The 24,957-nt window shown below is 42.3% G+C and overlaps 1 protein-coding gene across 17 annotated transcripts in view; it reads left to right on the forward strand.

The window, feature by feature from the left end:
- Nucleotides 1-911: 911 nt before the first annotated feature.
- PHACTR1 (phosphatase and actin regulator 1) overlaps nucleotides 912-24,957 on the forward strand; it is a 283,166-nt gene continuing 259,120 nt past the window's right edge. For 2 of the 17 annotated variants that reach the window (XM_072329537.1, XM_072329544.1), the window contains exons 1-4: nucleotides 1,175-1,312; nucleotides 3,311-3,424; nucleotides 14,818-14,964; nucleotides 16,031-16,177. In XM_072329537.1, the coding sequence (XP_072185638.1) occupies nucleotides 3,364-3,424; nucleotides 14,818-14,964; nucleotides 16,031-16,177 (355 nt within the window). In that variant the 5' untranslated portion in view covers nucleotides 1,175-1,312; nucleotides 3,311-3,363. Of the gene's footprint in view, nucleotides 1,313-1,946; nucleotides 2,451-3,310; nucleotides 3,425-14,817; nucleotides 14,965-16,030; nucleotides 16,178-24,957 lie in introns of those variants that run through there. The other 15 variants (XM_072329549.1, XM_072329546.1, XM_072329552.1 and 12 more) reach the window with 15 other exon arrangements.

Raw genomic sequence — 24,957 nt, forward strand, 5'->3', positions numbered from 1 at the left:
ATCTTTGATACTGCCTGGGTGCTTTGCAGATGCATGAAAGAAATTTTTGAGTGGAAATCCATGGTATAGCCTGCTCAGGGTGATTCTTACTTTCTAGCCCGCACCAAAGAACATATACTCTGAGGGTTTATTTATCTTCTTGGGTTTCTTCTTCAAAGCCAAAAAGTCTTTGCTATTTGATTTAAAGAGCTGGCTGATGCTGAAATGAAAATCTGACCTTTCAGAACCCGCAGTTTTGAGCATCAGTATTGTCTGGTGGCAATGCACTTGAGAGGGTGGTAACACCTGATCTTTTGAGCAGATCATCTGCAAACGTCAGAATACTAAGCCTGGTGCTTCTTTTGGCCAGAACTTCTGAGATTCCTTTATCGCTGCTTTTGTCACATTCTGGTCCACTTCCAACATCAGGATTTGGGGAGCCATCCTAAAAACTGCTGGGCAAAGCTAGTCCTGACCTTCTCATGAGGGATGTCCCATGCAGCCTCATACCAATGCCTTTGTCAGCCCCTAATGCCTGGTTTCACGAGGGTTCCAAACCCAAACAATGTGAGATTCCAAGAACCTTAAACTAGATTAACCGGAAGCCAATAAAAAATAACTGTTCTGTATTTCAGTTTATTAACTGTCCAAGCCCACTTTCAAACTTGAGAAAGGCTTATTATTATTGAAAAGATCCTAGTAGAATCTTATTCTGCTTTCACAATCTGTGGATATGCATGTTTAAGCAATCATGACATGACACCGTGCTATTTGATTTATGCTTTTACTGATGCTTTGACTGAGTAGTTTGTTGCAATGTACTGCTAAATGGAGAAAAAAAAAATCAGAAACTGCATCAGACAACCACTCTGTATTTCATTCTAGAAAATAGCTGGCAATTATAATTACTCACCATGTTTCTGGCTCAGAATAAAAGTGGAATTGCACAAAAAAACCACACTGAACATTCATCATGATTAGAAAATGCTCCACACCTTGGAGTGCATTGGAGACATAAGAATAATTTTAAATGCAAATTAAATTGTGGGGGTAGCAAAGAGAACAGATAAAAGACAGTAAAACAAAGCCTTTCACTTTCCTCAAATTAGCAGGCTAATGTAGTATGAAAAAAAGCAGTTCTACTCAGATCTGTGCTAAGAGCTTTCACTTCATCATAATATAAAACAGCAGATCCGTCACCTTTCTGTATTCAGTACTCTTGATTTCGAGGTTGAAGTGAAAATTAGAAGCTGTTCGTTCTGGCTCACAGACCGGGTTGCATTCGTTCAGTCTTATTCCATGACAGTGGGATGGAAAGAGGTCAGTAACACTGGTGAGTACTTCTCTCCTGCATGTGATTTTATTTATTTATTTTTAAAATCCTTCACAGTGCTTCTGCTTTTGATCAGTGCATACTTTCTGCAAAAAAGCTTCGCTGTGTGTTTTTGTACAAGGCTGTATCTCACGCAGAAATGCAATGATTCATAGATAATGCTTGTATCAACTATTACAGCATCTTAAAGAATGAATGAATTACTTAAAGTAGGAATTCTGGTATTGAAAAGATTTCTGGATAATTTATATATTTCGTAGCATTACTGGCACATTTTGTGTGTTGCTTTTTTCTATATGCCTTGTCCAGTAAGCAGTACCAGATAAGAACTGAATCTTTTCAAGACATGATTTGCATTATACTCACAGCAAAGCATTTAACAGTCTCATTACCCTTGTGGTAAATGAAGAAAGTAGGCATTTCAGTTACTGGAAGCAAATTTCTACACAGAACACAGTCTTATGGTTAATCATTATGAAACACTTAAAAATATCTCAGAATACGAGCTGCAATGAGGAAGATTGGAGTGAAAAAAAAAAAACAAACCCAAATTCTTTAGGAAACTTGAAGAAGATCTTCTTTTTTTCTTGGGAAAGTTTTTATCAAATCAAAACCAGGGGCTTAATTTTTCAGTATGAAGGGTGAGGGGGAGTGGAGAAGATGATCATAGTGTCACCTCCTGTTGCTAAGTAACAACATCTCCTGGCCATTTTTATCTGATAAAGGAAGTCCAGTTGACGTTATGCATTATTCATCAGAGTTCCAATCAAACAATCAAAATTGTTTGCTTACACTGGGGACATTTAGTAAGATCAAAGAAACCCTCCTTGAAACTACTGGAGCTTACACGACTGCCAGGCAGCTCTTGATATTTTGCAGTAAGTACAGCTTCTGGCTTGGGAGTGCTACAGTCAAGTTAATTGCTGAGGAATTTTAGAAGTTTCCTTGCCAAGGTAGGCTTCTGAATTTCAGAAAGGACTGCATGTTGATGAAAGCTGAATTGAAGAAAAGAGGAAAAAGCTTTGGAACCCTGGTTTCCTGATTTTTGCCAACGTAATTAAAGGAATTGCTTGAAGCGAGGGTCTCGAGTCTCTCTGCCCAAACCTTTCTGTTAGGTTTGTACGGAAAAGAACTGGAGGTATTTTTGTCTGTCTGTCTTAAAATAAACGTCGTGCAGAGCTGTTTGCATGTTTATGATTGTGCCGTAAGTAACAGAGGTGTGGAGGAGAGATCTGGATCTCTGCAAATCTTGGATTTTTATGTGAGTTGCTGAGAACAGACGAAAACGAAGGAGGTAGAATGGGTCAGGTTAATGTCCATAACCCCAGGAACTCTGCTGGCAGAGGTGTCTTGGACAGATGTAACCTGTGGTCTAGACAGACCCAAAGTTCAGAAGGATCCCAAAAATATAAATATCAACTAAGAAACTGTCCTGGGAGTATCCTACCATTTTTTAATTGTCACTCTTATCACTGCTTTTAAAACGAATGGTGCAGTATTTTGCTGTTATTTCTTTCTGGTCAGTAAGAGGGGAGAAAAAAAGGAAAGGCTGGTTTCTGTTCATTCTTCTGTTCATTTCTTTTCTAGTGCTGTGTTTTGTCATACACAGCACCAGTCCTGTCTTTACTGTAGCCTGTTACAGTAGTGTCTGTTCAGAGGTCCCAGCATTGTTGCTGCCCTTGGCACTGAATGACCTGGGCACCCCTAAGGTTTTCTGATCTCATTTTGAAGTGCAAATGTAACAGGCAGAGGAACCTAAGTATGTACTGAAAGAAACTGAGACTGTGGATAGAATAAAAGGTTAAAACCAAATATCCCAAAATAGCAAAGGATACTTGTGAAGCTCTATGAGTAGTGATTTGAAAATGTCTTGACTCTAATATGCCAAACTACATCCTTCAATGACTGCCTATGCTGTTGTTGTGTTTTGTTGTTTTTTTTTTTCACCGAGAAACTCAACAACTTTTTTCTGTCTGACATCTGTGTTATTTTTCCCAGGAATCTGATTGATCGTACCAGAGCATTGCAAACACACATTAAGTTCCTTCAAAATGGACTACTTTTTGGATGTCGAGTCTGCTCAGAGAATGTTTTACAGTCAAGGAGCCCAAGGTAAGAGACTCTTAACACTACCTCCACAACTACTGTTTTAACCATACAGCTAAGATGTACAGTGCCGTGCAATGGCCAGCCCTTGTGACTGAGCTACTGAAGTGTATCCAAGCAGAAGGGTCTTCAAAATGCACAGGGTGTAAAAGTGATTACATGAAGACTAATGATTAAGCTGATCTGGATAAAGGATAAGGAAAAGCTCAGAAGTGGGGGGGAAAAAGGAACAGCTGAGATCCAGACTGGGGCTACAGAACCAGACTGGTTCTGTTGGAGGGGGAAGGGAACTTCATGCTGCTACACTGTGGTGTCTTTCCCCTCCTTCCTTGCTTCTCAGGGCTATTGGGATGGTTTAGTACATAGGCTGCTATAATTCTGTGCTGAAGTTATAACTGACTTGGGAAAGCTCTGAGGCATTTCAATGTGCGGTATGTAAGCAGCACGCTCAGTGTGGTCTGCATCTTTCCCTGTGAAATACTGGCCCCCACTGAACAGCAAGAAAGCAAAGGAGTAATAAGACTTCTCTGCTTTAAGATAGCTGAGAACTGTTCACGACACAGATGATATTTTTGGTAAAGGCAGTTCACATTTTCCTCATCAGTTCTATTTCTGGAGAAAACTTGCAGTTTCAAAGAGGAGGGTTTTTCATTCCATAAAGCATCATACAAAATGGTAGAAAAATGTGAGGACCGAGTAGCGTTATCAGTCTTTTTCTTTTTACATACCGTTCTCCAAAATCATTGTCCGGTGTTTTTCTGCCATTAATTTCATCATTTGCTACTCCCACTCAAAGCTCGGACACCAGAATTTGGCCTTCCTTCTGGAGGCCATCTTCCTAGAGCTCAACCCACCAGGGGAATGCCACCATCCCAGGACACGTCAAGGTCAGCGACACTTAACCTTCTGCCCAACTGAGGTGCTGCATTGCCGGGCTGCTGTCCCAGTCTCTGTGATACATTTTCATCTCTATTCCGCAAAGTAACATTGCCAGAAACTCCCCTCTTGTCACAACACTGCCTTCCAAATTGAACCACATCAGAAGGAAATGCTAAGCTCCTCAAAGTCAGGTTAAAACCAGCTGAGCATAATGACTAATTTTGCTCGTTTTTTCTCCATCTCGAAAATGCAATGGATGCCTGAGCATTGCTATAGAAGCAATGTTAAAATAGGTTCTTTGATATCCCTATGGGAACAGATCTCTTTTCTATTCCATAGAAACAAAAGATCAGAAATGTGCATTTTAATGCTTTACAAGCTGTATCACTTTATCAGCAGCACCCTTCCTGTGCACTGCAGTGTACAGAGAGGACTGTGGAAGAAGTAATATGTATTCGTGCAATGGAAGACTGTTATATTAATACGAGGTAGCTAGTAAAAGCTACACAGCTAACCTTTACTGTAAATATTTCCAAGAAGGCAGAGGGAAAAAAAATGGTTATTTTACCCATATTTGGAGAAATTATATTGTTGGCACTGAGATGTTCACCTTAGTACCTGGTTAATTCCTTGTTTTAATGCAGTTATTTTGCCTTTTAAAACACGAAGAGAGAGAAAAATCTATTATGCAGAAATGTATCATGTATGATCTATATGATACACAGATCATTAGCTGAGGTTTGATATTCAGGTCTGTCATGAGGGCTTCTACCCTTTGGACAAAACAAATAGAAACCAGGACTAAGAATTGTGGACTTTCAGTCCATCAGTATGTGAACCTTTTTTTCTAAGACACCAATAAAAGCGACATGCTTCTGCTGTGCATCACAGTGTGGTACAGAGGCTCCCAAACCCCCATCACCTCTGTAAGTGGGAACAGCTCATTGATACAAGAGCCAAACTGCACTTACGCTCGGTCCCCTTAACTTCTCATCTCTGCTGCTATTAATGTATTTTCCCCAGCTTCAGGAGGCTTTCACTGTCTGAGGTTGCACCAAGCACAAGGAGACAGAGATGGTTGCAGCGGGCCAAATGATAATCCTCTGAAAAAGCTGCATCTGGAATGTTTCCTACAGAAAACGCCTTTATCACCTCCCTTAGCCCCAAAAGTATTGATATCATCTCCTTCCTCTGAGCTGTTTTACCCCAGTGCACAGCAAAGAGCTCTAACCCTGTCCCAGTGAGCAATTGGTGCTGCCTGTACTGCTCTCATAACTCCTGGCATCTTTGTACCTCGTGCCAAATTTTGTTTTCTACAGCATAGGCATTTCTATATGAGATAATGAAATGATTTCTCCAAACATGGGCAAAAGGAACCTCTCTCTTACTTTATCTGCCTCCTGAGAAACAGTTAAGCTGTGTTAGCTTAAACTTTCAGAAGAAAAAAAACCACACACACACACCCCAAAACACACTATTTGTGAGGCACCCATCCAACATAACCAGCTTAGCTCAAGTCTCTACTTTGGAACTGAAATGTCTTCAAGAAAGCATTGTCACCAGATCTACCTAATGGTATCACAAGAAACTATTTGATGTTAATATAATAACATGATGCTATTAGCAAATTATGCTATCAAAGAGCTTCTATATGTGCATTAAAACCTCGTTATGCTCAAACTGAGTGAAAGAAGACTACAGCATTCTAGTATTTAATTAAAAACAATATCAAAATGCATTATGTGTATTATTACTGTAGTTATTATTACAGTTATTGCATTACAATTTACTCTGTTCACGGATCATATAATAGGGGTTTATGACCCACTTACTCTTCTTGTGAAATTGTAAGACTTCTGCCTTTTAATCCTTTGATCCTCCAGATCAAGAACAAAACCTCATTTCCAATGTTTTCACATTAATGACATGCCAATGTTACAAATAGCAGCTGGAAAGCACTCATTCTCAACTGTACCCACTCCTTGTGAGTGGGAGAGAAGGCAAGGAATAGGGCTGCAAGATGTTTGGAAGGATCTCAGAGAGCTATGACAGCATTGCTAGCAGATTATACCAAATCCCAGCTGACCTCAGGTCTTCTGTAGTTGAGAGCAGGATACTCTGACCTTAGCAAAGGGACAGAATCAGGGTCTTGGCACCAGCAGCTAGCTGATTGTCTATCCCATGCTGACTGCACAAACACCCACAGGCTGTTTCTACCTCTGTAGAAAGCTGCAGAGCTGCCTTTGCTGCTGTAGGGTAGGAGGAGAGAGGTGTTACCTTATCAGCTGCCTCCTCTCCCATCCTCTCCTTCTGCAGCAGCAGCCATCACCTCCCTCCCGTGGGCTGAGTGCAGAACAGAGGATATTGGCCATTTGGGCGCATGTGCTGCTCAAACAGCTGCTCCCCATTTCCTCCACAGAAAGTGAAAGCAGGAGGGATGGAAAAGTCACAAAAGCTGGATCTGGCAGCAAAGATTATCTACATTTAGAAAACTTGGTAAATGAAGCCAGCTGGCTGTAGTCTTCAGATACCAGCCAGAAATATCTTGACTGTCTCTTCTGTGACCGTATGCTGGGATCTAGGAGATGGGGTGTCCTTGCCAACTGTGTAATGCCTGGTGACGCATCTGCAAGTCAGAAGTGAGAGAAAAGGGACCGTGGCCCTGTGTCTAACACCTTACTGTAGGAAAGTCAAGGTCTGAAATGTAAATATGGGCTGGACTTTAATATTTGAAAATTGCTTTTCCCTTTGAAGGGTTTAGAAGCAAAATACTAGTTGCTCTGGAATGTCAGTGTGTTCTAAATACAGATCTACCACAGCTGAAGGTATATAATGGGGCCTGGAACAGGACTCAGCTCACTTACCTCTTAGGCATTCTCAATGAAGATGTAGCCACCTAAGTCATCCAACTACCTGGCAGGTGTCAGCGGAGAGCAACAATCATTTTGAAAGTAGGGTTCACCTAACCGTAGACATCTTCCATCGTATAATATAAAGCACACCTAATGCTCTGCATCAATTTAAGCAGCCAACTCAGAAGACAACTGTGGTAATTGCAGTCGTTTGCATGGAGAAATTCCATGTTGACAGGCAAGAAAACACCCAACTCAGGTAAGGGAGTAACTTCCCTAGAATATGTCAAGCTGTAATGAAGCCACAATCCAAAAGGACAGGCTGGGTATTGTGGCCAGGATGCTGTTCTGGGCTGTGAGTCCACCTCTTCTCTACAGACCGACTCTCCGTTCCGCTCTGCTCTCAGGCAACTTTTAACTCAATCATAAAATCATTTCTAATATCTTCCAGACCTGTACGTCCACTTTTCCAGTCTTATCTCCTTTTACCCAGCAGGGGGCATGAAGCTTAAAATTAACTGCATTAATTGAACATTTCTAGGATGCTCCTACAGACGTTGAAGTTGTTTGCCGGTCCATTTGGCAGGATACACTGTGCATACTTAAGGAACTGAACAAAACTCTCTTGAAGGCTTATCTTAAACTATCTTTGTATCTATAAATTATTTATAGATCCACTCGCATGAGATATGCTCCTACTGCTTGCAACATTCCTGCAAGCTACTTGATGAATGTGAGGAGTAATTTAAAAAATGCAGAGTAAATATGGCAATAAGGAACAACATAGTACATTGGGCAAGTGGATAACAGAGTACAGTACATAGGACAGCCAGATAACATATGCATACGATTGTATAGACACATGGGGAATGGTTATTCAAGAGATTGCCTCAAGGAAATACTACTTTACTGTTTTTCCAAGTTTAATAAAATACTCCCAGTTAAAGTTTTAATTCGACATTCCCCTCTCCAACTCTGTTGCCATAATTTATTTATTTCCCCGTGCTTCGCTTTTGCTCACTTATTTTAATTCATACAGTGCTGACTCACTCTTGACGTTTGACTTTAATCACTGCTGACAACTCAGAGCTACTTCCCTCCTGCTTATGCATATTAGATGATGTCCAGTACTTCACAAAAGTATTGCTGCAGTATCCCCAAATCCTATCCCAGACTGATTCCACTGCAGATGTTTGTTGTGAAAAATAGCATTTGAACACTCCACCTATCAATTTATTTATCACTCACTGTATAGATCAATATCTCTTCAGAATTATGATTTTTCAGGTCTTATTCACCTGATGTTATTTGTTCTTAAAATAATAAGATTAATAATGGCAAATTACTAACAACAAATGAACATTCCTGATGTAATCGATTTCCTTCCCTTTATTTCCAGGAAGTCAACAATGAACACATGACATACCCTCATCCTTAAATGTTTTCTCCCCTTCCCACATCTTCTGTCATTAGTTAGAAGTTAGGAACTGGAAACTGAGCACCACGGTCTTGCACAATCAGGAAGATTAGCCTCATTAATTCTATTAAAATAGCTCATTGTGTGTTGTAGTAACTATACTTCAGCTACTTTTTGGCTACTTATTACAATATCCACTCAGACAAACTAAGAATAAGTTAGTTAGAAGAAATAAGAATCTCCTAATTCTCAGTGGCATATCTAAATAGAACTGGAATGCCTGAGATTCACTTATCTATACTCTTAAATGCAGAAAATTTTAGAAAACCTCTGCATTCCTCACAGTTGGAAAAGACTGTATCTGAATGCTAAATGTTCACCTAGCTGTTTTCCTTCCTTCCTTCCTTCCTTCCTTCCTTCCTTCCTTCCTTCCTTCCTTCCTTCCTTCCTTCCTTCCTTCCTTCCTTCCTTCCTTCCTTCCTTCCTTCCTTCCTTCCTTCCTTCCTTCCTTCCTTCCTTCCTTCCTTCCTTCCTTCCTTCCTTCCTTCCTTCCTTCCTTCCTTCCTTCCTTCCTTCCTTCCTTCCTTCCTTCCTTCCTTCCTTCCTTCCTTCCCTCCTTCCTTCCTTCCCTCCTTCCTTCCTTCCCTCCTTCCTTCCTTCCCTCCTTCCTTCCTTCCTTCCTTCCCTCCTTCCTTCCTTCCCTCCTTCCTTCCTTCCCTCCTTCCCTCCTTCCCTCCTTCCTTCCTTCCTTCCTTCCTTCCTTCCTTCCTTCCTTCCTTCCTTCCTTCCTTCCTTCCTTCCTTCCTTCCTTCCTTCCTTCCTTCCTTCCTTCCTTCCTTCCTTCCTTCCTTCCCTCCTTCCCTCCTTCCCTCCTTCCCTCCTTCCCTCCTTCCTTCCCTCCTTCCTTCCCTCCTTCCTTCCTTCCCTCCTTCCTTCCCTCCTTCCTTCCCCTCCTTCCTCCCTCCCTTCCTCCCTCCCTTCCTCCCTCCCTTCCTCCCTCCCTTCCTTCCTCCCTCCCTTCCTTCCTTCCTTCCTTCCTTCCTTCCTTCCTTCCTTCCTTCCTTCCTTCCTTCCTTCCTTCCTTCCTTCCTTCCTTCCTTCCTTCCTTCCTTCCTTCCTTCCTTCCTTCCTTCCTTCCTTCCTTCCTTCCTTCCTTCCCTCCTTCCCTCCTTCCCTCCTTCCCTCCTTCCCTCCCTCCTTCCCTCCTTCCCTCCTCCCTCCCTTCCTCCCTTCCTCCCTTCCTCCCTTCCTCCCTTCCTCCCTTCCTCCCTTCCCTCCTTCCCTCCTTCCCTCCTTCCCTCCTTCCCTCCTTCCCTCCTTCCCTCCTTCCCTCCTTCCCTCCTTCCTTCCTTCCTTCCTTCCTTCCTTCCTTCCTTCCTTCCTTCCTTCCTTCCTTCCTTCCTTCCTTCCTTCCTTCCTTCCTTCCTTCCTTCCTTCCTTCCTTCCTTCCTTCCTTCCTTCCTTCCTTCCTTCCTTCCTTCCTTCCTTCCTTCCTTCCTTCCTTCCTTCCTTCCTCCCTCCCTCCCTCCCTCTCTCCCTCCCTCCCTTCCTCCCTTCCTTCCCTTCCTTCCCTTCCTTCCTTCCTTTCCTTTCCTCCCTTCCTGCCTCCATATTACCCTACCCTACCTTTCTCATTTTTTTTTTAAATACAGATATTCTAAAGCCTGTCTTTGGATGCAAAGGCAGAGGTAAAAGCACATTTCCTCTAAAACGTACCAAAAAAATGCTAATTAGGTATAGAAAATTTACATTTACCCAGATGTCACAAGCCAACATAACACACTTGTGCACAGATTGGATGCCTTTTTGCCCTAAGTACTACTGTTTGCAACTGTGTATCTAAGTACTTTCAGGTTATCAGCATCCATCAAACTGATGTCAAAGATCTCATTAGCTTTGTTTTAGAGAGATGCAGCAATCCATATGTATGTACTTCTGTGTTTATCTGGGAGACATGAGTCTATGCATCATTCTTCATAGATAACAAACAAGTCATGTCCTCTCCAGTGCTTGCGCACACATTCTACTGTTTTCCTCTCCTGCCAGCCATACCCCATTTCACATCTCTAATACTTCAGAAGTTGTTCTTCACTGCTTGAATTTAAAACAAATCAAAAGTGAAGTGGCACTAAATCAGTCCACAAGATTTTCTGGTAAACATTCATTTGGATCCATTGTTTGACTGTCTTTAAAGAAGAATTTTCACAGTCTTGTATATTTTTCTAGCAAAGATGGGATATCATATTCCAGATGCATCAAAACCTACCTGAACTAATGATTTTACAGCTGATACCCAGCCAAAACCACATGTCTGTCTGCATCATCTGCACATGATACTGTGGTGAGCCCTTTCCACAACAGCATGAAAGAGGGAAACCGAAAGAGGAGAGGGTGCCGGGCAGAATAGGAAAGGAAATAAGATGCTCATACCCTTATCTAATGAAAATAACTAGCAAGAAAGATTCCTACCCTGTTAGCAACAGCAGCACTGCAATTAAAATGGTTTCAAAGATATTCTACACGTGTTCAGAATTTGACCTAAAAAAATGATTTTTTTTCCTCCAAAATATCTTAAGGATTGCTGTCGTAAAAACAAAATTCCTTTACATTTACTTCCATGTCACCTGTGATTATACACATCCGAAACACTGCCTTTTCCATTTCGGTCTAGACATCTCCAGCAGAAACGTTTTAGCACTGCACTTGTAGTGGGCTCAAAATCAAGGGTTTCGTTTGCAATTCACAGGTAAGAATTAGTGATTCAAATTAGACTTTGTAGATAAAGGCACTATTAAAACAAAAATGACCAGGGTATGAGTCACCAATAAGATATTCTAACATTTCGGTAGAAGTTAATTGGCAAAAGTGGATGGGAAAATCTAGATGAATATTTCACATTTTCTTTGACTCATTTTAAGAGAATGATTTCACCGCCAAAAGCTTTTCTAAAGAAGTGAGTCTTAAAAACATCAATTATTATAGCTCCTCGAGACATACAGCTAGACTTTGGGCAATATATATATATATATATTAATACTGATATTTATATTTACATTAAAGTAAGTGAAAATTTATCTTCATGGGGAAAAGATGGAAACCACAAAGAATTCTTTGCAAACCATCCCTTCAAAAATAGGGCCTTCTCTTGATGTAACTACACAAGTTGAAATTACATGTTTCAAATGCCTCTGAACTTGCACTATAATCCTTCACGCATTTCTCGTTCCCCTCTCCCTAACACGTACTTGTTTCACATTTCAATAACATGCAGTATTGTCAAAAAACGAATATGAGATTATATGCAATCAATTCTAACATGTCATTACATGTGTTACTCAATTTCTTAAGTGTTTTTCGTCCATAAGTAACCATTCTTTTTCTCTTTTTAATGAACATCAGACATGATGTTGGCGAAATGCGCTGATGCCTGTTGTATCAGGAACAATGCAAGCAGAACAAAAGAATTTAGCCAAAATGACTCATCTGTGTTCTGCGTTAAGGTAGAATTGTTTTAAAGGAGCTTGCAGTGAATTACAGTAAGGAAAAGAGCATGCACAGCTGTACCCATGACATACATACATATTCAGTGCCACTGAAAGGATATTTGAATGTGTTCAACCATACCTCCTACTTCTATGGTTGGGTAAGAATCAATCTTAGGCTTTCGTTGCAAAAATATTTACTCCATATTAATTCCCTCTAAAATGTTCCTGTGCTTATTTAAAATTTCAAGTCATTCTTGAAAACTCCTGTTGGTAATAGGCATAAAGGGGAAATACCAGGGAGATAAGCATGGTTGTTAAAATAATACCTATCGATTAATCCAGGAAACATTTTCCTGTATCCACCTGCCTCCAATCAAAATGAATACGTGCTAGACCCCAATATTTTGACCCCCAAAATAAAAATGAGTTATAAATGACTATAGGAAAGTTCTCTTTTCTTCTTTTTACAAGAAATGTGTGTGTGTAATTTGGTATTTGTTGGTTTTTCTTCTTCCAAATAGTCTCCTGCGCTGTCATCCATTCACCCCTGAAATGCATGGATGCCCTTTCTCTGACATTAACTATGGCTGAAGCACGCCAGGTTTAAATGACTATTTTTTTACACGGTTCTTTTATGAGATGGTTTTTACAATCCTGACTTCATAAACTGATAAATCTTCCTTACGTGTAAACTTGATGATGCCATAGACAAAATTCTCCCTTGCAGAAATTATCCATTCTCTTTCCTCTTCATTACTGTACATCCTGTTACAACTGAATAATAGTTCACAGTCTAGTAGCGGTGTTTACTTTAGCTTCATCTAAATAGCTGGCCCCATTAAATCAATTTCAACACTTGCCCTTTGCTTTTACTTCAGATTCAAATGTTAGGTTAGAAAGGATCAAAAACTTGAAAGGAATCTATTTAAAACCAAAAAAAACAAATAAGGTAGAGCAGAAATAACTACTACACCCAGCAGCACAGATTTGCATGTTTGGTAAACTTCGTAACTCTGCAAATTGGAAAATACAGCATGACAGCTTTTGTTAAATCATATTAATTACGTGTTATCATTCCTAGCACCTAAGTCAGCTTTTAGGCATCAGAAGGCTTCTAATTGACAGGTATTATTTGGAACTCTGAAAAGGAATTAGGAAAAAAATAAAGAAAGAAAGAATCACAGTTACCAGGCTGCAGAGTTTGCACTTAGTCACCATGCTCTCCAACTCCAGAAGGAAAATAGAGCTCATTATTAGCTCATTATTAGTGCGGTAGCTTACAAAAGCCCTGAGATGTGGGCTTGATAAAGGTGATTCTTGCCCAAACAGCAAGAAATATCCAGGCTTTAGGCCAGGGATGGGCACAGTCATATGCCAGGTGTGATGTGAGAGCATGCATGTGTGCATGGCAGGCCAGAATCAAACCCAGCCCTCTGAAGCCCACCTTGAAGTCATAATAAAAGGGTAGCATTTGAGGGTGTGAAGCTCTCAAACCCTGGATATTTATTTTGCACCTTCTTATTGAAGGGAGAGCAGTCTCTCTCAAAGTCCCACACTAACGTTAATAGCCCCACATGAAAGGCAAGGAAGGGGTTTCAAGCAGAAATTCTCTTCCCAGCTCTGTATGAAGGGAAAAACAACATACTGGCAAAGTACTTGGGCATGGCACTCACGCTTTCAGTGATCAGACAGATCGAATCTAGCATTTGTGATAACCTCTATCTACTCACAGAGCCGAGGTGGATATATTTGTAGTGGCTCTTCTGTTTGTGATTTGTAATTTATAGGCATGGCACCAAATGCGCTCAACAGACACTCATAATTATATTTTACATAAAAAAAAACCCACCTACATTAAAGGGTTATTATCAAGGCCATAAGGTCAAGTGCTGAATACTTCTGCAATGCCAGAATGAAGGTTGCCTCTGCGACACTCGTTCAGTTTTCTAATCCATGTGTATTATGGTTCAATTTTGGAACTGTATGATGAGACAGTAAGTTTTTTTGCTATCCTACCACTTGGTAGGATACCAAGTGGATAGGTACCACTATCAGTGGGCAGTACTCCCATAATGAACTAATATTGCATGTTTTGCTTTCTCTTCCTTTAAGGCATGGCACCATTTAACTTAAAGCCCACACAGGAGATAGAAATATTCATTTCCTTGTGGGCTCAGAAAATCCCTCATGGAAGAAGCAGATGATTCCACATTTCACAATTAAGACACTAAGGCATGGAGTGCTAAAGAGCAAAAACTAGCTGTCAGTCTGAGTGCACAAATTAAAGACATCAAGAAACTGAATTTTGGGACAGTTTCTGTACGTATCATCTCACACATCCCAGGGCACAGATTCCATCAGGTTCTGCAAACTAAGTGAACGCCTGGCAACTCCCATTACTTAAGCATCATGGTCTGAGAAGCAATACTCAGAAAAGGTGGCACTGCAGCTATTGGACAAGTTGTGAAGAATGGTATAAGTAGTAAAACTGGTAACTGCAAACAGGCAATCTGTGTCAGAAAACGTGCTATTAGTTGTGTCTTTTAGGCACAGAGTGCTGCAGTCTTTTCTCATTTGGCATCGTTTGAATCAGCCCTTAAGTTCTGCAGCACAAGGCAGGGACTTCACACCCTCATCTACTACATGCTGCAGATTTTAATTTCCATTGAACAATCTGATTTCTCTTCTTCTCTTTTTTCCCCCCTCTCCTTCCCCTTCACCCCCATTCCCATTTCTCCTGCTGTCTTCCTCTTCATTTCTTATCAGCTCGTCGGGCAACTCTGCTCACTGTGCCCACACTGATGTCAGCATCTTCTGAGGAAGACATAGACCGGAGACCCATCAGAAGACTCCGGTCTAAGAGTGACACCCCATACTTAGAAGAAGCCAGAATTTGCTTCAATCTTGACACAGGTGAGAACACCCCTTCCCCAGAGGGCAAGGTACTCCTTTGCTCACCAGTTGCATGGTGGTTCACCAGAGATCCTGCAATATTCTGCATGCACCTACGCATTTATGAATATGGATCCTTTTAAGAATCCTATTGCAAGTGCTGACCAATGCTTTCCCCTGTGTTTGCTGGGGTAAGGCAGCAACATCAGAGCAAACTGGATAGCTTTGCAAACAAGATACATTTACACCTTATCCACTGCAATCACATGGAAACCTAGAAGTTCTTGTAAACTTTCACAAAGGCATTAAGTCGTAATGGCAAACTTTGGCTAGAGCTAACATTACAGCCACAGAAAGAACATCCAGCGTGCTCCAAAACCTCTACAGATTTCATAGGCAAAAGAAGTAACTGTTGATTCTGCAGGAATGAAAGGCATCCCCAAAACTCTATGGCTGCCCGCAGTCAATGGGCACCTGCCGGTGTCCCTTTGGTGCTGAGGCTGACCAGAACAACAGACTCTGAGACCGTGACAAATTAGTGACCTTAAGTGACCACCTTCTTGTTAAGCAATCCTCATCTTTCAAACACGTGCCAACGCAAGGTGTACACAAGCCCCAGGCTGTAGGTGGTGGCCACGGGCTCCTCGCGTCGGCCCTTCTAAACGCGTGACCCCGGGTCCCTCCGTGGTTTATCTCATCCCCATCCCCAGACCGGCTCGGGCAGCGCGGGGCAGGCCGCAGCCCCGCTGTGGGGGTAGCTGGGCGGGGGCAGCTCGGCCAGGCGCGCTACGCTTGGCAGCCCACCTCAGCCGTGCCCTCTGCCAGGCGGCCAGCGGGCGGGGCGGGCGGCGCCGGCCGCCCGGGGGCGGGAGGGGCAGCGGGCAGGGCCGCCGCTCCCGTCCGCGGATCCTTGACGGGTTTTCCCTTTCTCCCTCCCTCCGCTCCTTTCTCCCTTTCCCTCTCTCCCTTCCCCGTCCTCGCCTCCCCTCCCCCCCCCCGCCTCCTTCCCTCCGTCCCTCCCGCCCGCCCCCGCCGCCCCCCTCCTCGCCCGGCCGCCCCGCGCCGCTCCGCCGCTCGCCCTCGCCAGCTCGCCGGGCCACGCTGCTCACCGTGCCCACATTAATGGCGGCATCTTCCGAGGAGGACATCGACCGCAGACCCATCCGCCGCGTCCGCTCCAAAAGCGACACTCCGTACCTCGCCGAGGCCCGCATCTCCTTCAACCTCGAGGCAGGTGAGAGACGGCCCGGTGCGGGGTGGGGACGGGGAGCGGGTCCCGCCTAGCTCCCCGTGCCGCTGTCGGGCCCCGCTTCGCACCTTCGGGGCCCGCCGGCCGCAGCCCGGCTTCCCCCGGCCCCCCGGGGCCTGTTCTTGGCCCCCAGCCTTCTGTCCGCGTGCTGCCCGTCCCACCTGCCCATCGCCTTCCACACGGCCTTGCTGTCTGCTCGTGGTGGGGCTGGCCCTGCAGAGCGCCAGGACACCCGCACCCGCCTTGCCCACCTGGTCTCCTGAGGTCTGCCATTGTCTTGCTGTTGCCTTTCGTGGTTCTCAAGTTGTGTGCACTCCACTGCTTGCTGGTCTACCTCTGGCTCCCCTGATTCACTTCCTTCGTCCCGCTTACCTACTCATTGGCTTCAGGACTAGCCTCCCTGCCCGGCCTCTTGCTCCTCTGTCTGCCCCTTCCTTGCAGCCACCTCATAGCACCTTGGGTTTCAGCTGTCCCACCAGCTCATACTGCACATGGTGTTTGTCCTAGGTGCTAGGCCTGCTGTTTCCCTCCTCCGACCTTTTCATCCCTTATGGTCTGTGTCAGCTGTAAACTACACCCAAGCTGATTTGTTCTCCAACACAAAGGAAAAGAAAGTACTTTCTGTTGGTTTTCTGCACCACGCTGAACTTCCCCTATTTGTCAGGGTGTGAGGGAGGATTGATAGCTGGGAAGCCCTCCTGCAGCCTTGTGTCCCAGCAGCAGATGGAACAGCCTCCCTGTGCAATGTGCTTTGGTGCAGCTCCCTCTTTCAGCTAAGCCTGTCAGCTCCTTAAGAGGGGCAAAGAGCCACCATGGTGTTGCTTCTTGCCATGCTGCAGGCTGTCTATGCCTCCTCCCCCTTTCAGCTGGCTGAAAGTTGGAGATGACAGAAAAGAGATGTGTTTTCTCCTCTGTTGGGTGATGGAGGGGATTCCCCTCCCCCTCCTGTCATCCTTGCTGTAATTACACCCTTGGTAATGGGTAATGTGTGGTTTGGTTGTACCATTGGTAGAACAGTTGGCTGCGTTGTGCGGTGGGTCATTATTTCACTCTGATCGTGACTTCTTAAAGACACACCAAGCTGTGGTGAGTTGGTGACTGGAATACAGTGTCAGAAACCAGGTCTTAGGTCTAGGGAGAGAGGAGTGAAAACACAAAGAGCAGCTCTGTGTGTAAGTTGTAAATCGTGCGAGGCTGCATGTGGTTGTTGGACTGCTGAAATACTCCTGTGTTGGCTTGCGCTGTCACAGGTAATAATACTATGTCACGTAGTTATAAATAGATAAACCAGTTAAGAGCAAGACTCCTTCAGGTCACCTGGTGCCTCACATCTCTATGCTGAGCCAGGCGTGCTGTCTTTACTACAAGTCCTCAAGGGCTCTCGAGTCCCGAGGTGCCTCTTTTCTGCAATCCACTGGAAAATGTGATGATTACACTTAGCTTCTTTCTGTTCCTCCGCTTGAATTTACATCTTTGCTTGGAGAGGTGGAATTCCTTTAAAAGAAATGATTAAAAGTAGCGTCGGTTTATCAAGGAACATAAATGAAAAGTGTGTGAAGCAGCGCAAGCGTGTGTTTTCATTAATCCATCTGGCAGCGAGTAGTTTGGAGCTTAAAAAAATATAAAGATTGCTTAGCAACCAGCATTGAGTGAGTGAGCCAAAGTAAGCAAAACGTGCCAGCGGTGCCCACTTCATTTCTCAGCTTTTGGATTTACTCCCCTGGTTCTTCAGAAAGCACAAGCCGTGCACCTTGACTGCAAGTATTCTGTATGCCAAGGGAACAGCTGCTGGGCGTCTTGTCGAGCCACTATAGCGTGATCTTGCCGCACGATGTAGCTTTGGAGCCTTAGTTCGGAGTGTCCTGCAGGTCTCTCTGGGTGCTTTGCGGCTGCAGGCGGAGCACGTGTCTTGGAGCTGTCCATCGCTCGCGGTGCTGAAACGGCTCCGCTGCGGGGAGGCGGCAGTGCTCGCCGTTGTCCGGCTCTCTTGTGGGTTACCTGGCGGTGCGCACCCAACGTGCGTGTGCTCCCATGCCTGTGCGGGGGAAGAGAGTGGAAAGGAAGCGATGCTTTGTTCTCTGTCTGAGCGAAAGTAAGGTGACATGAGGGGCACAGGAAATAGCCTCTGCCTGATGTGCTGATCACTTATTTTCCATGTAATGCATTCCATATCTATGGCTGCTGCTCAACCACTTCTTACAGAGGTATTTTTTTTTTCCTACAGCTGCTACACATCGGGTTGCCTTGCCCAGTCATTGTCTTCTTATAGGACATGGCCAGGGCTGAGATGCAGCATGCAGCTGCTTTGCTGTATTGGAACTTAAAATCCCCATTTATTAATGAAACATAAGCAGAATAAGCAAATACTACCCTTCTCCATTCCTAATTACAACCACTGGTTAAGAGCTAGCAGGTTTTTATCTACTTCTGCTGTAGGTTATAATTATACCATTACTGTTGTTATCTATGTTGTTGAACAACTGAGAGATTGCACACAGAGTCAATTTGGGGAAAGCATAGATTTGGTCGGCACTGTAAAAAAAAGTGATTAGCAATGCAAATTTTGTCTTCCCTTCTCTTCAGAACATCTTTAAAGTTTTGCTTTGATTGTCCAAAATATCCTGGCTTATTTTGCTTGTTTCTAAATATTGCTCAATTAACTCACAGTTATCACCTAGCATGAGTTAAAAATGCTGTTCAATTATTTGTCCCCAGTACATATTTTTGCTGGTCTTCCCAATCTGTTTAAAATACAAAGCTGTTTTCCAAACTCAGGGTTATTTTCCTTACTACTATACATATGCAAATCCTATTAATCTGAGTTATGTGCTCATATCAAGAGGATAATGCTTCCCAAAGGATTTAGATTACTTCTTCTGCCAAAATTAATGTGGCTGCATAACATAATAAAAATACAGACAGATACAAATTCTTTTTCCATATTTGATAGTGGATCAGTCCACGTACAAAAATGACTTTTTTAATTTTCTGGAAGACTTCCTCCATTGCCACACTAGAGGAATGTGAAATGTTCTCTTGCTTTTGAGTAGCCATCTTTTGTTTTCTTTATTTTGTTTAGCAGTCTGTCATGGCTCAATCTCTTAACGTGCAGCTTTGGCTTTTATTCCACATCTTCCTAACATCTGTGTTCAATTTTTATTTCTAACCTTCTTATTCAGGCACCTATAAGCTAATCCCACATTGCTTCAGAAAACTGGAGCCTCCATCTGTGACAACTGTTCAGTAGCATCATCTCTCTGCTGGGACTGTTCCATCTGAGAAGCTAATGTGTTTTTAGAGGCTTTGACCCATTTCTATTCCTCTTGTTGCTAAATATTCTAGGCTTACAGTAACAGTGCATGGTAGGTAACTTTCAAGTTTTATAAATTAGCAGAGATAGTGACTGATAAGGAAGTGGACCACTTACAACTCTCACTAAATGATCTAATACATGTGTTTTACTTCTGCTGTCCCCTTCATATCTTATCTGTGGACTACAGGGGATAGAACTACATTGAGCTGATCTGACCAAGTTTTCTTTCATATAAAGGCACATACTTATTTCCTAGCTGAAAAATAAGGATTTGTACTGCAATCAATTGCAGTGTTGATTTTCAGAGACAGATTTCTTGTTAAGGGAGCAAGAAGTCATCTATACCTCAGCTGTCTTCCAAAGATGATTCAGGAAGGTCATCAAGTGTCAGTCTTTGCTTAAACAAGATCGGTTGTTTACTTAGAATTTAACTGGGAATGTAAACTTGGGGAGGAAGAAAGCCAGTGCCTTGGTGATGGTATAAGGGAAGAAAGACTGCAGTAGCTGTTTAAGGAATCAGCCAGGAGGGAACAGTCCTTAAGAAAGAATATATTTAGTCTTTGTGCTGTACAACAAGGGGCGGGGAGCTCTTGAATTTTAACGTCTCCCCACCTTGGACTGAAAAGTATGGGCCAGTGATGCAACTGAATGGAAACCCATGGTCAGAGGGGATGTGGGGGGTTGGGATTTGCACTGTGGAGCAGGGATTATATTCCATATATATGGAATATATATATATATATATTTATTTTTTTTTCCTAAGACTCATCATTTTATTTAAAGATCTTTTTCTCAGTTTTCCTCTGGTCATCCTTATGTGTGATTTAGTACACTAACACAGCTGTCTCTGTAGTCATGTTAAATGTTTTTTGAGCTGTGTTTTTTTTTGTGTCTGTTTATCCAATGAATGTTTGCGTCTACCTATAATAAAGTATTCTGTGTGGTTTTGTGATTGGAATAGCTTGGAGTTTAGGCTACTTTGAATTTATGGGGTTAACAGGTTAGAAACTGTATCTAGGGAGTAATCGGAAGCACATGTTCGTATTTTTAAAAATACTTCCAAATTCTGTTGGGCTTATGATTTCCAATAGGTAAGATTGGGCTCAGGAGAACAGGGAAGGAATATGCAGTAGTAGGCTTTGTAATGTGTGTGGGATGTTTTATTTCTTGCTGGAGAAAGATTAGTAAAAATGCATGCTTGGAAAAATTCCACCTTCTTTCTCTGTTCTAATCACTCCCTCAGATTATTGTCATGGAGATTCTCTTGTACTTACAAAGCTGTTTCTCTGATTTTTGACAAAACATTTTTAAATACCTGTATGAAAGGGTTTGAACAACTGGTCTCTTCTGTAATCAGGCTCTGTGTTGCCAAAATTCACATTTGCACTTTGTTTTTGATTGAATTATGACCATTAGCCTCCAAGCTGCTTATGTTGCAGCACAACTAGAGACCAGATCTGTACCCATCCCTTGTTTTGCCTAATCCAAGAGAGTGCACACCAGTGAAAGCAAGTCTTTAAAACACGCTCCACGCATCAAACAGCAAGAATAAGTCATTTGAGACAGACGTCCCTTCCCAGGACTAAGTGAAGCTGCTGAAAACGCCTTAGGATCAATGATGTATGTGTTAGGCAAATGTTCCATTTTGAGAGGAAAGGTCATAACTACAATTGAGATTCTTCAGTCCTGTACTTGGCTTTGGAGACTCTTGGCTTAAGAGGCATGATGTTTCTTAAGGGTTTGCTGGATGGGAATAAGTTTAAGGGTTCTCAAAGTCTTGTAAATGGGAGGGATGCCTGTGCTTTAGAAGGTGTCACCAAAACAGGAATTGTTGATGCTTTAGTTAACAAATACAACTGGGAACAATTTAAAAGGAAAGGCAAAGTTGGTCAAGGTGATAGAGCTGCCAAGAAGAAAAATACATACATTTCTTAGAGTGCTGGCTTTGTTGGTGGAATAGGATTAAAAATATCTTTAATGATTTGACCATGTGGCAATACACATGTGCACTACCTTTCTGTGTCAAGGAGGCAGCCAACACTGGTGCAGTCTCCCGCGCTGACATTGCTGTGGAACAAATGTGGAAGGAGACAGAAAGATGGTGCAGGTTTTCTTCTTGGTTGAGATATACAGATCTGATGCATTTTACAACTGTTCACGTTAAATACGATTGTGAGGCTGCTGTCATGCATTGTTGGTAACCCAGTTCTTCTTGTAAATAGATGTAATGGCATTCACTGGAGTAAGATGTTCTCTTTATATTGGCCTTCTGCTTGATAAGGTTGTTGGGTTAATATAACCTGGTTTGTTCCTGCAAGATGAGAGACTGCAGAATCTTTCATTTTTTTCTCATTTCATCAGGAATTGTACTTTTCGTAGTGGATCTGGGACTGTAAAGAAAACACATTTTCTAAAACTTTAGATATAATTGTCAGAACCACCAATCTTAACTCTGAAATATTAGCATTAAAATCTAGTGAGAAGAAAAGGCCTAATTCCCAGTAACAGGTATAATTAGCTCTAATGCTTAATTACTCTGAGTCAACTAATTGGTTTCATTGGGACTACTGACAGTAATACTCACAGGTAGACGTGTAAGTAATAATGCCATCAGAATAGGTGTTAAAGTTTGTAAGATCTTGCTGTATGATAGAATTTGTTGGTGCAGAAAGAATGTTCTGAACTGCTTTCACATAATCCAGAGTTTCAGTGCTGATGAAATCTTATGTTATTAACAGTTGCTTCTTGTGCTTCTGACTATGGTATCATTGTGGAATGTTGTACTTGTCTACATTTGTTCTTGCTGTTGAACAGTCAGAATGGTGCTTCTCCTAAGGTGTAAAAAGTGTCAGTTACAACATTTTGATTATATCTGTTTGTCTTGCATGGTAATAAAACTGGTTAATAAGGCCATCTCAATTTTTTGCTCTTCATTCAGAATGCTTTTAAGGTAAAATTTTTTTTGCAGTTCACCATTTATAATCCTGCAATTCTATTGATTTTGTTTAGAGTGCTTCGATAGTCTTATTTTATATTGATATGCTGAGGCCCTACATAGCTGCCTTCCTAGGTTTTGTTATGGAACTGTTATTGAATATTTGAAAGAAGGTAATTATTGTCATTACTGCAGGCTTTGTTAAAGGGCATCATAAGAATGTTTCATTCCTTGATACTTAACTTTAACCTGTAAGAAACAACATGAAGGTGATGCCCAAAGACAAATTTTATTGAGTAGCAAATTCAACGAGAAAATAGGGAAGCAAAAATTGAAAGATATCCCGAGTGTTTCTTCAGCACTCCAGACTGTCTGTGGTTTCACGCTGGTTATGAAGTACATAAGGTATGGAAAGTATCTGACAAGTGTTTTCATGTTGATATACCGTATGGACATATGCCATTTTAACTATGATGGGTAATGACTGCAGCACATGTTTCAGCTAACCAGAGCATCTATGCATAATTTATAGCACAGTATGATTTTTATGATTAGTGCTAACAGTACTTGGACAGACAGATATCTGGTTAATAGTTTATAAGCAAATTAAATACTTGATATATTATTAAAGTGGAAGAGAAATTTTCATCAAGGCTTAATCTAATTCATTGCAAGAGTGCTGGAAGTAGCTAGTGCCTGTTGCAAGCTTCACACCCCACACTGAGCAGGATCTGTTTCAGTGTGACTCTTGACTGCCTGTATGTCCTTTCTCTTGTGTGGAGAGAAAAAGCTGTGTTAGGAGTGGTAAGGAACCCACTGATGGACATGAGAACAGCTTTCCACATGCTCTGGCTTGGGTTTGAGAGTATGTGAGTGTGAAGGCTTTGCTGCATGCTCTGTGCTCCACTGACCCATTGTGAAGAAGTCCCATGTAATGCCTTCAGCTTCTGTGTCCTCTACTTTTCTGCCATCTTTCTCATTTGTGTGTGTTTATCAAGGCTACCTGAGCTGGTAGCAGCATCATGTGAGTCTGCGGTTTCTTGAAGGCTGGCTGTGCTGAGTTGTAAGTTGCCATATATGCATTGGGAACTTAGGGCTTTAAATGGTCACTCTGTGTTCTTAGGATATCTGATAAAGAGCCTCAAATTGCGCCAAGGTAAGTTGAAGTTGGATGTTAGGAAACACTTCTTTACAGAAAGGGTCGTGATGTACTGGAATAGGCTCCTCAGGGAGGTGGTTGAGTCGCCATCCCTGGATGTGTTTAAGAGCTGTTAGGATGTGGTGCTCAGGGATATGATTTAGCAGAGGGGTGTTAGAGCTAGGGTACTATGGTTAGGCTGTGGTTGGATTTGATGATCTTCAAGGTCTTTTCCAACCTGGGTGATTCTGTGATCTACCAGGTGCTTCCTTGATCCCAGGCAAGCCAGTAATTCCTCAGAGCAATTGTTCTCACCCTCTGCTTTGTGAGTGCTTTTTTGTTCATTGTAGGCGAAATACTGACATGAAGAGCTACAAATAAACTGAATTAAGCTGCTAGTAAGTACTCACTAATTAAAGAAATTTGGCATGCTCAGGCATTCGTGAACAATTTAATTTGTCTTATCACTGTCCCATCAGCACCTTTTTCTTATGGCTTATGCTACATGTAAAGGCGCTTTGTAGATCACTATAGTGATTAACTTTTTAAAAAGCCTTTGTAGTTTGTTTCAGGGTTACAACAATTGTGTAGAAGGTTGGAAGAGCTAAAATGAGTGGAATGCGATCGACCTTTTAATTTTCTCTATGTGGAAGCATGGCAGAATCTTGGAACATTTCAAAAAATAACAACAAAAACAGAAATAGCTTTAACTAATAACCTGCAAAGTAGTAGCATATGATTGAGAGGCAAAAAAGAGATTAAGAAGGACTGAATTGCAATTCAGTCTTATCTCAAAGCTTTGATGAACAAACCATTCTGTAGAATGGATTTGATAAGGTTGTTACGAATAATGGTTTTAGGAACAAATTAATTTATAAAGAATGTTTTTGTTTTTCGTTTTTTAAAAGAAAACAAGATAGGCATCAGTGTATAACCTTGGGGTCAGACCTTGAAAGCTTTTCCCTCTGGAAGCAGTGCATCTGACAGCTCTGGCAGTGCTAAGGAGACCCAAGGGGAGAGCAACAAAACAGTTTGGTTGGGAAATATCATTACGCAGATGGAATATAGCTTTTTGTTAACATGTTTTATGGCATAATAGTAGGAAACAAGGGGAAAGATACACCAAGATTAAGGTGAAAGAGGGCATGGGATGTCATTAAGAATTGGCAGAGCTTGCTAAACTTAGCTGCTGCCAGTTAATGCTGCCCAAGGCAGCAGGAATGTTCTTAGCGGATGCCCCCAAAGCATCCCTAGATGTACCTATGGATATGTGTCAGCAGCCTCAGGAGTGCACAAGGACCATCTGCTGCCAGTGTAAAAGGCTTATAGTGGGCACTGGAAGGATTGCTCCAGAAGAGCAAGGTATTTGCTCTTGCAAT

Source organism: Excalfactoria chinensis, chromosome 2, assembly GCF_039878825.1.
Source record: "Excalfactoria chinensis isolate bCotChi1 chromosome 2, bCotChi1.hap2, whole genome shotgun sequence".
NCBI lineage: Eukaryota > Metazoa > Chordata > Aves > Galliformes > Phasianidae > Excalfactoria > Excalfactoria chinensis.